Here is a 15,115-nt window from a genome sequence, read left to right as displayed (position 1 = left end):
CGGTTTCTATTTCTTTGATAGCCATCCCCAATTATAATAAACGTATAGCGTTTTTTTTTTGGAATTTCTCTTTTTTATTTTCTAACAAAAAAATGCGTGGTTGAAAAAAAATGTCTTAAATTAAACTCATGGCGTTGTGTAGGAATGGTAGGGTGCTCGATGTAGTAGCAGGAAGGATCCTCTCTAGTAGGCGGGTGGACCGTAGGTCTGGGCGGGGGCGTGGCCCACTGGCAGGACGGGCTCCTCCGGGGCGAAGACCGGCGCCGGAGCGGGGTGAGGCACGCTCAGGACGGGCGCGGGTGCTGGAGCGGCGTAAACTGGAGCTGGAGCTGGGGCGGAGTAGACGGGAGCCGGAGCAGGAGCGGAGTAAACTGGAGCCGGAGCTGGGGCCGAGTAAATTGGAGCTGGAGCTGGGGCGGAGTAAACGGGAGCTGGTGCTGGGGCGGAGTACACGGGAGCTGGGGCTGGAGCGGAGTAAACTGGAGCGGGAGCTGGGGCGGAGTAAACGGGAGCTGGAGCTGGGGCAGAGTAAACTGGAGCTGGAGCAGGAGCAGCGTACACGGGAGCTGGAGCAGGAGCGGCGTAAACTGGAGCAGGGGCAGCCACTGGAGCGGGGGCATAGACTGGAGCAGGAGCAGCGATTTCCTGGACAGGGGGCAGGTAGGAAGACACCGGGGCAGCCACTGGGGTGGGCACATCGATGGGAGCGTAGGCAGGACCGGCAGCCACTGGGGCGGCAGAGTGCTCATGGATCACGCGGACCACCTTGGTGACACCGCCGGAGTAGCCAGCACCGGAAGCGTATCCAGCACCGGAAGAGTATCCGCCACCGGAGGAGAAACCGCCTTCCTGGCTCTCGTGGACAACCTTGATAACCTGGGAAACAGCTCCACCACCGACAGAAGCGCCACCGCCTCCGATGAAGGCAGGTGCGGGAGCAGGGCCGGAAGCAACGTTCACCACCTTGACGATCTGGGGAGCACTCTCAACCAGAGGAGCGCTGACCAGAGGGGCGGACTCCTGCAGGACCTTGATCACCTTCACGGAGGATGGGGCGGGACCAGCAACGGGTGGCAGGTAGACGGGTCCGGGAGCGGGTCCATGACCACCGCTGCTGCCGCCAGAGATGACCTTCACCTTGAAGACCTGAGGAGCAGCCTCGTAGCCGTAGCCGCCGCCATAGCTGCCGCCAGCGGAGTATCCTCCCGAGGAGTAGCCACCGGAGTAACCGCCACCCTGCTGGTGGATGACCTTGACGACCTGGACTGGGCCACTGGGACCGTGTCCGCCATGGTAGCCGCCACCGCCGCCGCCCTGGTAGTGGCCGCCTCCGTTGCCACCGCCTCCTCCGTTACCACCGCCGCTCAGGCTGAATCCGCCCTTCAGGTTGGCACCACCGCCGCCGCCGCCGCCACCACCACCGCCGCCTCCGAGGAGACCCAGGAAGCCAGCGTTGGCCACAGCGAACAGAGCACACATGCAAACGAAGACCTGCAAGGAGATGAGACATTTAGAGTTGGAGCATTTTCAGAAGAAGTCCTTCCTAGACTATGATGTAACTAAGGTGGACATTTCTTTAAGGAAAGGTTCTGATGTCTTGTAGGATTGAGGATCTTTATGAACAGAAGTTATGCATCCAGGGTATCAGATTTGGAGAGTTCAGATTGATTTTTAGAAGTTTTGATTGAATTTTGGAATATTTTCACTTTTTTTGTTGATTTTTGTCACTTTTGGTCACTCGAAAAAAAAAATATAAAGGTGGATAGCGAATCCATATCCAAGGATATCTCACCTTCATGCTGACTACAATTCCACTTGGTGAGGTGATACCGATTCCCGGAGATAACGCCTTGAGTGCTGAGATGAGCAGAGACGAGACTGATGTCCGATCGATCGGCGGGCTAGTCTTTTATACGATGTAAGCAGAGCGATTAAGCGATCATGGGCGAACAAAGGCGTTTCATTAAGATTTCCAAACCACCCAAACGCAGACCCATCAGCATAAGCTTTCGATTCATTTTCACTTAGACCATTGGCCAGTGGCCAGTTCGGATCGGGCCAAGATTCGGATGGGGCGGCGCACCTAGCCCATCCGCAGACGAGGTTCTTCTTTTGCGATTTCGGAATTTCGGTTTTTGGTTTCGTTTTCGATTATGCGGTAATGCTGTTTCCAGTTTTCGGTCTTCGACTGGTGCTGCATTTCCGAAATTCCGAAAGAGGCTCCCACAATTAGCATGAAAATGATAAGCCAGCTACAGTGAGAGAAACTAGTGGTGCGAGTGATGGAGCTCGCTGTAGGCCTTTGGAAGAAAATGAAAGTATGATCTGTGTTCTGGTTTCTTTAAAAGAAGGTGGGTGCCTAATGAAGAATGGAAATAGAATCTTAAGAAATGCATTCTCTAGAGTCTGTCTTTAATATTTCTATGAAATACTTGTGATTCCCCTTTTCATCTGCTAGTTAAACCATTTTTTTTTCGCAGTGCTGCTTTCATATTTTCAGTTTTCGTTTTCGTTTTAGTTTTAGTTTTACATAGTTTTAGGTTGGGGGTTTTGTCATTTGCATACACGGGCGGCGGAGAGTTGCCTCACAAGGCGGCCGGCAGTCTGTCATAAAGCAGTGACCCAGCCCATCCCATCGCAATCCAGCCTAATCGAATCAAAACGAATCCAATCCAAGCCAAGCCAGACCAGCGATTTCAAGGTGAGTGGCAGTCGGAATCGAATCTGTTGTCAACCGGCCTGCAGATTCATCTTGGGGCTATGATGATGGCCATCATATAGGCTTGCGCAAGCCAGGCCCATACCACCACACCATGTAAAACCTATTATAATATTATTATTGTTTTGGCCACAAACATTGTAAATTGGCCAACGGGGCGGATGAGCGATGAGAGCTACTCGGGTGGCATGGCGGCATGGGCCCTCCATGGTGTTACTAATTCCGTAGAGTTCAGTTTTCACGGGAAAAGGTCTGCACATGTTTCTTGATCTCTAAATGCAGGCCTAATTAGGCGGTGTCGGAGTCAGTGGGCAGACCGGGCTTGGAGCAACCTGTCCGTGAAACAAGTGTGGGAAATCAAGGGCTTGCATCGGCTCGGTTGCCAAACCTGCATTCCTCTAATCGTGACCATCTTGTCGTGCTTTTTGGGCCTGTGATGCATCTTAATTGGTGCTGCACTCTGGAGAAATTTACAGAAAGTCGTACCATCATCTATTACCCCTCCTAATTGACCTTTACCTTTGGCATTACCTCTTTAACACCTGATCTTTCCGACCTATTAGGAGCTTTGGTTAATGGGAACCACTTGTGATCAATCATACAGACCTTACCTGATCCACCAATAAATCATGTTCGCATTTAGTCGCCCCTCTTGCCTAACCAAATTTTGGCTAGTCCCTGTAGACCGTAACCCCCCATATATCCAGATGACTTGACTTGATTATTTTTTCGTATTATTCGGGTTTTATTTTATACAGAGAGAAAAAAAATGTGGTTCCTTCTAGGGGCAGCATCCTACTTCTGCTTCAGCCAGCCGCCGTAGGCCAGAGGAGACTCGTAGACAGAGCCGTGTCCCAGACCCAGCGAGGACACCACCGGCACGGACTCCACAACGGGCACGGACCGCACCACCGGCACGGAGCGGACGACGGGGACGGAGCGGACCACAGGAACGGAGCGTACCACGGGCACGGAGCGAACGATGGGCACGGAGCGGACCACGGGCACGGAGCGGACCACAGGAACGGCCACTGGGGCGTAGGCGATGCCGGCTCCATGGAGCACGCTGCTCTGGACGAAAGCCACGCAGGCGGCGATCAGGAGGCTGGCGATGAAGAACTGGAAGAGAAGATCATCATTATTTTAAGTGTTTTAACAGCAATGAATTAACATTTTTGGAATATCCCAATGTCTAAATGGATATTAGAAAGGTTTCAAGCATTCTAATGGCTCCAGAATTATATTATTCCATTCTATATTGATGGCTTTATTAATTGAAAATGTTTTTTTTTTATTGGTGATTGTCTGAGACTGAACCACTTGCTTAATTTCAAAGTTCACTCTTCTTTTTAGAATAACACTTTTCAAAACCACAAAAAAAAAAGAATATTGGTGTCATTGATGCTCTGGAAGCTTTATCCTTTTCCGGACCGAACTCACCTTCATTTTTCTGGGGGTGGAGTTGACTTTTTGCGGATCTAGCTGGATTGCCGGATGATTGCTGGGTTGTGATTGAATGATTGGAGTTACGACACCTTATATACCCCCCAGATGAGAACGTCAGAACGCCCGGAGGGGCCTACTCAAAAGTGGAGCAATAAAACTGGCCAGCAGCGTCTAACTGCTGATATTACCAATACCCTCTAGCCAGTTATCGTCATAACTTATTTGAGGCGACGACGCCTTTCAAATTGTCAAAAAGTGCCAAGACAATGAGAACTCGTTCTCCTCCTTTGGGCCAGGTGCCGTGCGTATTCGCCGGCTTCCCAGTTCTGGCCACTTCCTCCGCATCGTTGATGAATTCTTGTGCAAATTGATTGCCACTTCATCGCCGAGGCACAAGCGCAGTGCTTGATAATCTCTAGTATTGTTTTTTCTCCTTTTTTGTATTATTGGCAAAACTTTATTTATGAGGCATTGTCCACGCCCTATTATGCTTTTTGGTCCGACACGTCGGACGGCACCAGGAATGCAAATTTATGCAAAATCCAGCTCAAGCTTCCTCAATGGAGAAAAAACCCAAAAAGCCAATATTAAGACTTGTACATTGTTTAGAAAATAACAAACACTTGTTTGCTTTTGCTTCAGGGTCAACATTTTGTTTTGTTAGTTCGATTTTCTTTTCTTGATAAGATCCATATTTTTATTAATATTTTCTTTTCCAGCCTTACATGTTACGTAGCTTCAAAGTCTTTTGTTTTATGTATATTTATGTAAAGTTTATTGCCATTGTGCTGTTTGTGTTTTCCACAAACTTTCTCTGTTAGGTGAACAAAAGAGCTTGTGTATTTGCGTTATTAACGTGCATTTGCATAAATCAATGAAAAATTCATTGTACTTTAAAGTTGTTGTATAGTATTTAGTGCCAAAAGAACGAGAAACAGCTTTGTTTAATTTTTTCTCTTCATTTGAAATTGCGCGCCCCGTTAAACTATCGATTACTTCCCGCCGATGGCCTTCGGTGGTAAAAACACACTTTCCAGCACTGGAGTGTATGTGTGGAATGTGTTCGTGGGTGTTTTTTTATTTTCCTTTTGGCTACCTCTCTCAGAAAACCATTCCTGAATAAACACGCCAACTAGTATCCATAAAGTTTCCAAGGACCTGGCCAAGCACCTGGCCCGTGCGTACGTCCCGGAAAGTGCACCATGTCTAGACGGCAAAGCGGGAAAGCCACCGATACAAGGAAAAACCATAACACCAGAAGCAGCAACAACAACATGGCGCACCTGCAACAGCAGCAGAAGAAGAAGCAGCAGCAGAGGTCTTGATGTTGACGTCAACAAAGTGAAATCCGAGCTGAGAGCCACTATAAACAATAAGCAGAAACGAGCGGGAAGGCTAGCCAGCGAAACCTACTGCCCTACTGACTCAATTACACCCGATCCTCAATATCGGGAAACCCGATCCCCGTTAGAATGTACTCGGAGTGGGCCTCGTTGTCGGCCCAAATCACGGCCAATAGCTGTGGGGCCCAGTGCTTCAGTGTTCTGAACAAGTTCCCCGCCTCCGCAGGACGCGAAGTGGTCGTGTCCGTGGTGAAGCAACTCGGCACCAACCTAGGCATCACCCAGAACGCCGAGCCCAGCCACCTGGTCAAAGATGAAGAAGTAAGAGAGATACCTTTAGTGACACCTGTAGGATTTTCGTTAATGCTTTGGTCTTTCAGGTCAAGTGGTGCATGGACGTCATCTGCTTTGGCCTGTCCCTGCCCCTGCAGGAGCACGAGACCATCAAGGACTGCGTGAACGTTTACTGCGAGTGGCTGACTGCCCTGCACCCCCAGCCGCGGATCAGCGTCCCGAAGCCCATTTGTGAGGACGCCAATCTGTATGCTCGGCAGATCATCAATCATTTCCACAACCTCTTCGTGCCCCGGCAGGGCGAGAGTAAGTATATAGTCCTTCGAAAAGCCCATCCCATCTGACAAAACACTCTGCTGACCAAAAACCTTAAACTAAATTTCAAGTCTTGCCATTTCTTTACCAAACCACGCTTGGTAGGTTGCTCGAATCGATTGTCCTCCGCCCGAAACTGAATTCCAACTAATCTCTGTTTTCTATTCGCCTTCCGCCAGGTGCCGACACCATCAAGCGCCAGGCTGTGCTATGCCATCGGGTGCTCAGAACGCTGCAGCAAACGGCTCAAATATCGCAGGTGATGGACCGCCAGACGTGGGAGACCCTGCTCCTCTTCCTGCTGGCCATCAACGAGATATTGCTGGCCCCGCCCACCGTCAAGGACGACGTGGGCGACCAGCTGTGCGAGCGGGTGCTGTCCGTTCTGTTCGAGGTGTGGCTGCTGGCCTGCGTTCGCAGCTTTCCCTCGCCCTCGATGTGGAAGACCCTGCAGGAGTCGTGCGCCATGTGGCGGCATCGAGTGGCCCTGGTTGATCAGTGGAACCGCGTGAATCTCGCCCTTACGGCCCGCCTGCTGGAGTTCTGCTACGGCCCAGCCTTTCCCCAACTCAAAAATGGTAAGAGGAACTGTCTTAGGTGCCTAGCTTTCGAATAAACTAACCCTTCTGAATCCTCCCCAGCCGACGAAGACGGCCAGCTCATCCCAGCGGGCATGTCCAATGACTGCGTGGCCCAGACCTGGTACCGCTTCCTGCGCATGATCGGCAATCCCACGGCGCTCTGTTCGCCGCACATCATCAGCAAGTCTTCACACTTTGTCCAGTGGGCGCTGACCCACGAGAAGGGCGCCGAGACGCATCAGCATCCCTGCCTGCAGCAGCTGCCCCAGATCTTTCTCAACGCCATGAAGGGGATATCCAGCCAAGTGGACGCATTTCTGGGTAAGATCTCCGAGGCAGATGCGAACCGGTGTTGGATATTTAGCTGAAAACGCACGGTACTGTTAGGCGCTGTTTCCACTCCAAGCCTATCGAGTACCGCGCCGTAAAAGTCCCGGCCAGGCCGACTTTCTCTTAGCCAGCGTTTAGGCCTAGACTCGTGTTAGGCTAGCCCCAGTACTGCTCCATACTATATCTTACTCTCGTTGGTCTCCCGCTTTGCTAACCTCTGAATATCGATATCGAAATTGTATCTAAAATACGTAACCCGAAATGCGGCTAAAAACAAACGCGAGATCAGGCATCTACCAGCCGCCGCCGCAGCAACACGAGGGCGTGGTCACCAACCTACTGGAGATCCGGCACTCGCTGAACGAGGCCACCTCCTCCACCCTGCAGCAGTTCATCCACTCCAGCAGCGCCACCAACATCGCGAATCCGCCGACGCAGCATCACCACCATCACCTTCACTATCCGCACTTGCATTTGCACGGCGCCGGCAGCTTTCTGCGCGACAATTTCATGAGCAGCTCAGCCAGCTCCGCCCTGAACGCGATCATGGGCCACCACGGGCACGGCCACGCCCACGGCCACCACGGACATGGCCAGCACCAGAATCTCCAGATCAGTGCCTCGCCCACTGGCAGCCTGGCCACGACTGCCTCCGCCGTGGGCAGCACCAGTGCCGGCGGCAGCCACTCCGCCGGCGTGGTGGGCAGCATCTCGTTCGGCACTCCGGAAGCGGTGGTCCCTGCCTCCTCGGCCTCTGCCACGCCCACGCCGCCCCTGCAGCGACGACTGGCGAAGAGCTTCAGCGTGACTCCGACCATCACACAGCAGAAGGGTGCGACTTTTTGCCTGATTCTCAGTTTGGAATACCACCGAATGTTTTACTCTATGTTGTCACCTCTCAAGACGTACTCTGGCAGGATGGGGGTAGTCCGTAGGGGATTTGATCCCCTCGGATCCAGGAAACCCTCTTCCGAATAAAGAGAGTCTATAAGACCTTATCCTTCCTGAACTCACCTGCCAGGGTACGCAGGACTTCGGAGACCCGAAGCCAATCCATTTTGTTTGTTGTAGCTGTAGCTTGCTTGTGGTTCTAACCAGCTCGGTAGATCCAGCACTTATCCAGATCTTGGCCACCTCACGAGTTTCCTCCGTCATTTAATGCTAGCTGGCACATTTTTTCGCTGTACTTTTTCATTTTTTTTTCCTTTTGCATAATTTGTTCCGAGGCATGAGTGGAATTATCTCGGAGTAATTGCCCGCCGACACTGAGTAACTGTTCCGCACGCTGGCGGGGATTACGAGTGTGCGATTGTATGCATTGTAATTAGCTGATGTACGCCCACAATTGTTGCATGTTCCGCTCTGTTCTGTTCCCTTTGTATCTGTGTATCTGTGCCGCTCACTAATTTCTCACACTTGCTCCCGCCCCGCTCCCTGCTCCCTGCTCCACGGCTTCGCCTCCCCGCATCATCGCTTGGATATCAGGCTTGAGCAAGACCTCGCTTATCGGCCTCACGGGCGGCGGTGCACGCAACGCGATCAGCAGCAGCACCACCACCATTGCCACCTCCGGCTCCACCTCTGCCGCCGCCGTTCCCGCCTCCGCCGCCAGCTCCATCGCTGCCGTCTCCAGCTCCGCCTCCGCCACCGCCGTCTCCGCTGCTGGTGGAGCCGCAGGCGCAGGAGCGGGCATCCCTACCGGCTCGGTCAGCGTTCCTGGCTCGGGCGGCGGGTCAGCTCCTGCTCCGGCGCCCACAACTCCCACGTCGACGTCGGGTCCGCCATCGGCCAGCAGCAGCATCACCTGTAAGTGCACTTAGCGAAGAACCAGAGGGGTAACCAGAGGTCTTAATCAGCCAGATCGTAGAGCTAATTCTAAATTCTAATTTTAAATATTTGTTTTAAAAACTCGAAACAAAAACTACTAACGACTGGCTGTAAATTAAGGTCTCAATTACCCTTCGAATGCAATTATTTGTGGCCGTAATTTTGTCGAGTGTGAGTGTGAGCTTCTGCCGCGCCGCAAAAAGCAAACTAACTATCTAACAGATGCCATAAGTATCTAACCCGCCCTCTGTTTCCACCGCCCCTCACCGTCCCTCTCTCTCTCTTTCTCACGCGCCCAATCGCTCGCTCTCTCTCCCTCCTCCGGCCCGATCCGATCCACCTACAGCGCTGCCGCTGACTTCAATGGGAGCGGGAACCGAGCTCGCCGTGGCCAGGCCCAAGTGCAACAGCATTCTCCACGTATTCCACGAGTGGCTCTTCGAGGCGGCGCACATTGGCGGCGACACTTGGCGGCAGAACCGGAAGAGTAAGTAGTCCCAACAGACAGGTCATCGAGTCGCATCTAACGGTCGCATCCTCCCACCAAACAGAACAGGCCTGCGAGGCCAGTAAGCGACCCTCGTCCATGATCATGGAGCACCGCAAGGGATCCATTTCGCTCTCGCAGCCCAACTCCCTGAACGATCCGCAGTCCCTGCCCCCCACCCTGACCATCGACAAGTACGAGTCGGGGCGGGCCGAGGCCATCGGGACGCTGTGCAAGATCTTTTGCGCCAAGAAGACCGGCGAGGAGATCCTGCCCGTGTACCTGGCCCGATTCTACATGGCCCTGCAGCAGTGCCTGAAGATCACCGAGTCGCGGGAGTGCGACGAGACCCTGGCCAGCATCCTGCTGCACTCCAGCGACCTCTTCCGGCTGGACCTGGACGGCATCAATGTCCTGCTGCCCGGGTTCATAGCCGCCCTCGAGATCGTGCTGCCCGACAAGGACCTGAAGCTGAAGACGCAGTCGCTGACCTTCAATCGCACCGAGCTGCGGAGATCCGCCATCAACATACTCCTCTCCATCATGGTCCTGCCCCTGCACTACCAGAGCCTGCCCATCAGGGACCTGACCAGCGAAACCAGCGAGAAGTGAGTCCTCGTATGCCATTTTTCACTGATTCTATATATTTGTTCGATTCCACAGGATAATCACGTTCATCCAGCTGAAATCGCGGCTCATGAACATCCTGATGAATGCCCTCCAAGTGGAAACGGATGCCCAGAACACGCACATGCTCTTGGGAGGCCTCCTGCTCTGTGTCCAGGACGCGGTTACCTTCGAGGAGACGGAGCTCGGTGGAGGTAACGCCTCCACGGCGCACCTCTCGCACAACTCCAGCGGGGGGGCCGTGCAGCACCACGAGGCCAACTTGCTGAGCTCAGGTATGGCGACTGGCTCCCTTGGCCCGGTGATTTCACCTCGCCCATACCCCTGATTTGTTTACATTTTTATTTTTTAATTACTTTCGTTTTTTTCCGCGCTCTTGTTGTGTGCATGTGTGGGCACTGGTTGGCTCTGTTTTTGCGGCACCAGCCTGCTCGGAGCGTTCCGCTTCGCTGGTCAGCGCCGGCACCGCCAGCTTGGGCGGCCAGACGACGGCCACCATGGGGGCGGGATCGGGCTCCATACGGGACACCGCCTCCGGCCACGACTACCCCAGCCTGACCATATCCGATGACATGTCATTCGAGTTCGGTCAGGAGCTGGAGGGAGTGCTTCCATATGGTAAACGGATTTTAATTTTGTTTTTTGTGTTAAGGTTTTGCATTTTTGAGACGAGATATTTTTGAATTGCCTGCTCATCTCCCAAGCGGCAACCAAGATTAGTCCATCGAGCCAATGAAACCGATTTCTATAGGAGATTAGTTCGATTCTAATGCTGTTCCCTGCTTTCAGACAACGCCCACGCCCTGTTTGTGCGGGCCACCTACTTGGTGTGCCACCGCCTGATATCCTCGTGGAAGACCGACCTGAACGTGTCCCTGGCGGCCTTGGAGCTGCTCTCCGGGCTGGCCAGACTGCATATCCGGGAGACAGGTAAGGGATCAAGTGCCTCAGCTTGCATGTGTTTCATTGTATGTGATGCAGTGTGAGCTCCCGCAAGGACAGAGTTCCATCTGGTTTGGGGCTGACTCTACAAGCGATAGTCTATAGCCTCCAGGAGTTCCTTGCAGGAGTTGCTCTGCAAAGCTTCGGATGCTCCCCGAGGCTGGATTTGCTTTTCTGACTTTAATGCCTGTTTGTTTTCTGTCCTCTTCTGTTTTGTTTGATTGTTTCCCCCACGTGTGTGTATATTTTGAACCCAAACCCCCACTGTTGTGTACCCCAACCCACTTAACCCCACAAACCCCACAAATCCCGAACCTTAACCCCAAAACATAACTGTTGAATGCTTTCTGTGCGGCAGCCAGGAAATTTACAAATGGTAATTGATTGATGAAAGCAACTAACCTAACTAACGCCACTTTCTTCTGTCTTTCTTTCTTTCTTTTTTTTGATGCGTTTCTTTTTTCTAACCGCCATCGAACCTCCGTCACCACCAACTACCATGTACCAACTACCATGTACCATCTACCATCTCCAATGCACCACCACCAAATCCTCCATCCGCCATTCGCCCATCTCATGAACTCATCCAACAATTGACGATTGCGATTTGTTTGTGTATATATCTTTGATTTGCAACAACCAACCAACAAAACCACACAAAACTGACAACTATTAAACCACCAATTAAATAACCCACTTGCCACTCCACCCGAATACCAATGTAAATAACCACAACATAACACCAAACCAAACTAAACCACCAACGTAGACACTTTAGTGAAAATATACGAAGCTAGTCAGAATCTAACGATAATCTCCTCAGACGCTCTAGAGTGCAAGCGGGCCGTTAAGTGGATCTGCGACTACATCTGCTACCAGTGCTCCCGGCCGCCACCGGCCCACAGCAAGGACCTGCACAGCACCATTGTGGCCGCGTTCCAGTGCACCGCCGCCTGGCTGATGCAGCACCCCTACCTGCTCCAGGACAAGGACTGCCTGCAGACGGTCCTGGAGGTGGTGGAACTTGGCATATCCGGCACCAAAAGCCAGACCAAGGGCGGCGACATACCCAAGTTCAAGGACGAGAAGGAGCTGAAGCCGGCCTCGATGCGGGTAAGAGACGCGGCCGAGAACCTGCTGACCATCATCCTCGAGCAGGTCGGCTACTTCCCCAGCGAGTGCGGCCCCGAATCGATATCCTCGCTCCTGGACGAGGTGGCCCTCATGAAGCACTGCAACTCCATGGCCCCGGCCACGTCCAGCAGCGAACAGGCCATCGCCAAGTTCAAGTACTTTGTCACGGAGAACTCCACGATCCTGGCTCTCCTGGAGGAGCCGCTCGGCAACGACCAGGACCCCCAGCCCACAGTGACTTGTATGTAGTTTCCTGAACTCGCCCAATTATTTTGTAACATCCGTTTCCCCCGACCAGTACTCATCCGAGGCCCGTTCGGACGACATGCCTGGACCATGCAACTGCGGCACCTGCCGCGCAGCAAGTCCGGCATCAAGTACCACGCCATCAACCCCGGCAGACCCATCCCGATGAACGACATTAGCCAGCGGCCGGAGTGCGAGCAGAAGAACTTCCCCGATGGCGTCGACAAGGTGCAGCCCTGTGTGGCGGACTACTCCATACCCACCATCGAGCAGATGCGCGAGCAGTATGGAGCAGGGACGATCCGGGACCTGGAGGCCATGATGGAGAACCAGAGCATCCACGAGAAGCTGGCCTGGGCGGAGGCGGACACGAGCGCCGACAGCCTGTCACATGCCCAGGAGTGTGTCCCGCCGGCTGTGTGCCACGAGTTCCATGCGGCGCGCCTCTTCCTCTCGCACTTTGGCTTTCTCGGCTTCGAGACCCGGAATCCCCACAATCCGGCCGAGTCGCTGGGTACTCCGCCGCAGAGGCCGCTCATCGTGCTGGACACCAAGTCGACGGCCTTTGCCGCGGACCTGGACAGACTGGACAAGCTGAGCGCCAGGACCCACGACACCGTCTACGTCTTCTACGTAAAGGTAAGACATTTGGATGAAGAAGTCCTAAGGAAAGTGCCAACCTCGAGTGACTTTGTTTTCAGTCGGGACAAACGAGTGCACAGCAGATCATCGGGAACCTCACCGAGGAGCAGCAGTCGCCAGGTCTGGATCCACACTTTGCCACAATGCTGCAGACTCTAGGATGGCCGGTTCAGGTGGCGGATCACTCGGGCTGGACGGGATTCGCCCACAACTCCTGGTCCCTCAAGGGCACGCCCGAGGAGCAACTGCGAACAGGATCAGTCTCCAACGATCCCCTGAACTTTAATGGCTCCCAAAAGGTGCTCTACTGGGCAGACGTTTGCTCAGAGATTGCTTTCGTGGTGCCCACGGCTTGGAATTTGCGGCACAACAGCGACTCTAGTGACGGAGGAAGCATCTCCAGTGCCGATCAGGTCAGCGGCACCAGCAACGTGTGGACCCGCGGCGACGGCGATACCGGCCTGGCCAAGACCAAGTCTAGGAATCTCAGCCTGGAGCTGAGCGCGGGCAAGGAGCCAGTACCGCCGACGCGGCGGAAGGGCAACGTGACGAAGCCGACGCTGCTGGCTCAGGCCCCGGCCAAGATCTTCCTGGTGTGGCTGGAGAGCTACGAGGACTACCTGAACTTCCCGCTGGAGGACCTGCTTGCCTACACGCGCACAGGCGAGGAGCTGCACACGCTGCAATTGCCTCGGGCGGCTGACTGCCACGTGATCTTCGTCCATTCGCTGCTGTCCGGATTGCTGCGGGTGAAGCTGCAGGGTCCGCCGGGCAGGATGAGCTTTGCAACGCCGCTGGTAGACGGCATGGTGCTGAGCCGGCGAGTGGTGGGCAACCTGGTGCGACAGACGGCATTGAACATATCTCGACGACGGCGACTGGACAACGACAAGTGAGTGGGCTCGAAAATAGTTGGCTTTTGGGCTCATTGCTATTGACTCAATGATGTTTCCTTTACAGTTACCAACCACCGCATGTGCGACGGCGCCTCAAGGTCCAGGACATCGTCCAAAAATACAAAATGGACCTCAGCGAGGCCGAGTTACTGGCCCATCTGTTCCAGCGTGCAATCTAGCCAATCTGCAATTCTATCTAGCGACAACCGACGATCATATTATAGTATTATTAACCCAATTCTAGCATAAGCGCCAGGAAAATGGTCCAAATCCATGTCTGTATTAACGTCTGCTTAAAACTAAATCCAACACAACTGATTCGCAATCGGTGTCCACTGAGTGTAACCCGATGATACATCTAATCTTATGCTAATTATTATTGTTTCTTAATAAATCCAATTATACTTTGTAAAAGTATTTGTAATATCGTAATTGCAACTGCATATTTATTCAATTGAGTTTTGTATCCCTTGGATCGCTCCGCGTGGATCTAGCACTAGCTAAGCTAAATTAAAACCAACGGCATCTTATTTTAAATGTCCCGCTTTAAGAATTCAGTGCTACAAAACGACAAACACGTGCTGGAGGTGGAACTTTCTTGTATTGCAAGCTGCCGATAATGCCGATAGACACAATTGGTCATCGGGGCCAATAACTGATGTAGACATGTTTCTGCATTTTCCGGAATTTTTTTAGTTTTTCAAATTTTTTTCCGATTTTTTAAATTTTTTTTAGAATTTTTTAGAATGTTTCGGAATTTTTCAACGTTTTCCAAAATTTTTCGGAATTTTTAAGCTTTTCAGAATGACTTGCATTTTTTTTCGCCTCCGAAAAAGTGAATTTCGGGCCCGCCACCAGGCCCGAAGTACCAGGCGCACAGAAACGCATAGTAGGTGGATTCTGGTTTTATATAGGTTCCACATAGGTTCTACATACCACCAAAGACACAAACCTATTCAGCCAAGACACCACCCAGTGGATCCAAGCTCATCCCGTGACGTCACGGACTTTCGAGGCTGAAATTTTTTAATTTTCCGGCCGCTACCAGGCTCGGAGTACCAGGCGAACAGAAACGCATAGTAGGTGGATTCTACTTTTTGAAATTGTTTTTTATGAATAGCTCGGATATTTGGCCTTTAATCCCGGATTGCGATGGCTCAAAAAAAGTGGAAAAATACGCCCATCTACCTGGCTAAGAAAGTCTGGTATTGGCCAAGTTAACACGGAGTGGATAACAAATTTGTTTTAGATATTTATTTTTAAAACTTTGTTTGTTCACAACTCGG

General features: G+C 52.5%; 3 protein-coding genes across 16 annotated transcripts; 1 reads left to right on the top strand and 2 right to left on the bottom strand.

Annotated features, from left to right (window-relative positions):
• Nucleotides 1–78: 78 nt before the first annotated feature.
• On the bottom strand, nt 79–1,900 carry LOC108123917 (loricrin). Its single transcript, XM_017239325.3, has 2 exons — nt 1,793–1,900; nt 79–1,491 (listed from the first exon to the last, which is right to left on the bottom strand). Exons 1-2 carry the CDS (start codon nt 1,796–1,798, stop codon nt 184–186), a joined length of 1,314 nt encoding a protein of 437 aa, XP_017094814.2. The 5' UTR covers nt 1,799–1,900; the 3' UTR covers nt 79–183.
• A 1,562-nt stretch (nt 1,901–3,462) lies between these two features.
• LOC108123858 (zinc finger protein 512B) lies at nt 3,463–8,274 on the bottom strand. Of its 2 annotated transcripts, none has more exons than XM_017239230.3 (2): nt 8,043–8,274; nt 3,463–3,838 (listed from the first exon to the last, which is right to left on the bottom strand). In XM_017239230.3, exons 1-2 carry the CDS (start codon nt 8,181–8,183, stop codon nt 3,515–3,517), a joined length of 465 nt encoding a protein of 154 aa, XP_017094719.1. In that variant the 5' UTR covers nt 8,184–8,274; the 3' UTR covers nt 3,463–3,514. The 2 variants fall into 2 exon arrangements, with proteins under 2 accessions (XP_017094719.1, XP_017094720.1); XM_017239231.3 differs by lacking the exon at nt 8,043–8,274 and adding an exon at nt 4,160–4,295.
• On the top strand, nt 5,200–14,261 carry LOC108123856 (ral GTPase-activating protein subunit beta). Of its 13 annotated transcripts, none has more exons than XM_017239216.3 (16): nt 5,201–5,829; nt 5,889–6,108; nt 6,189–6,218; nt 6,297–6,695; nt 6,759–7,019; nt 7,318–7,860; nt 8,514–8,834; nt 9,202–9,342; nt 9,407–9,950; nt 10,006–10,244; nt 10,396–10,587; nt 10,759–10,899; nt 11,735–12,286; nt 12,344–12,930; nt 12,993–13,825; nt 13,894–14,261. In XM_017239216.3, exons 1-16 carry the CDS (start codon nt 5,638–5,640, stop codon nt 14,006–14,008), a joined length of 5,310 nt encoding a protein of 1,769 aa, XP_017094705.2. In that variant the 5' UTR covers nt 5,201–5,637; the 3' UTR covers nt 14,009–14,261. The 13 variants fall into 13 exon arrangements, with proteins under 13 accessions (XP_070139109.1, XP_017094705.2, XP_017094701.2 ...); XM_017239212.3 differs by having other exon boundaries at nt 11,681–12,286; XM_017239226.3 differs by lacking the exon at nt 6,189–6,218.
• The last annotated feature ends 854 nt before the right edge of the window (nt 14,262–15,115 follow it).

The sequence above is a fragment of the Drosophila bipectinata genome, chromosome XR, assembly GCF_030179905.1.
Source record: "Drosophila bipectinata strain 14024-0381.07 chromosome XR, DbipHiC1v2, whole genome shotgun sequence".
Lineage (NCBI taxonomy): Eukaryota > Metazoa > Arthropoda > Insecta > Diptera > Drosophilidae > Drosophila > Drosophila bipectinata.
This window is presented reverse-complemented; position numbering and strand designations above follow the sequence as displayed.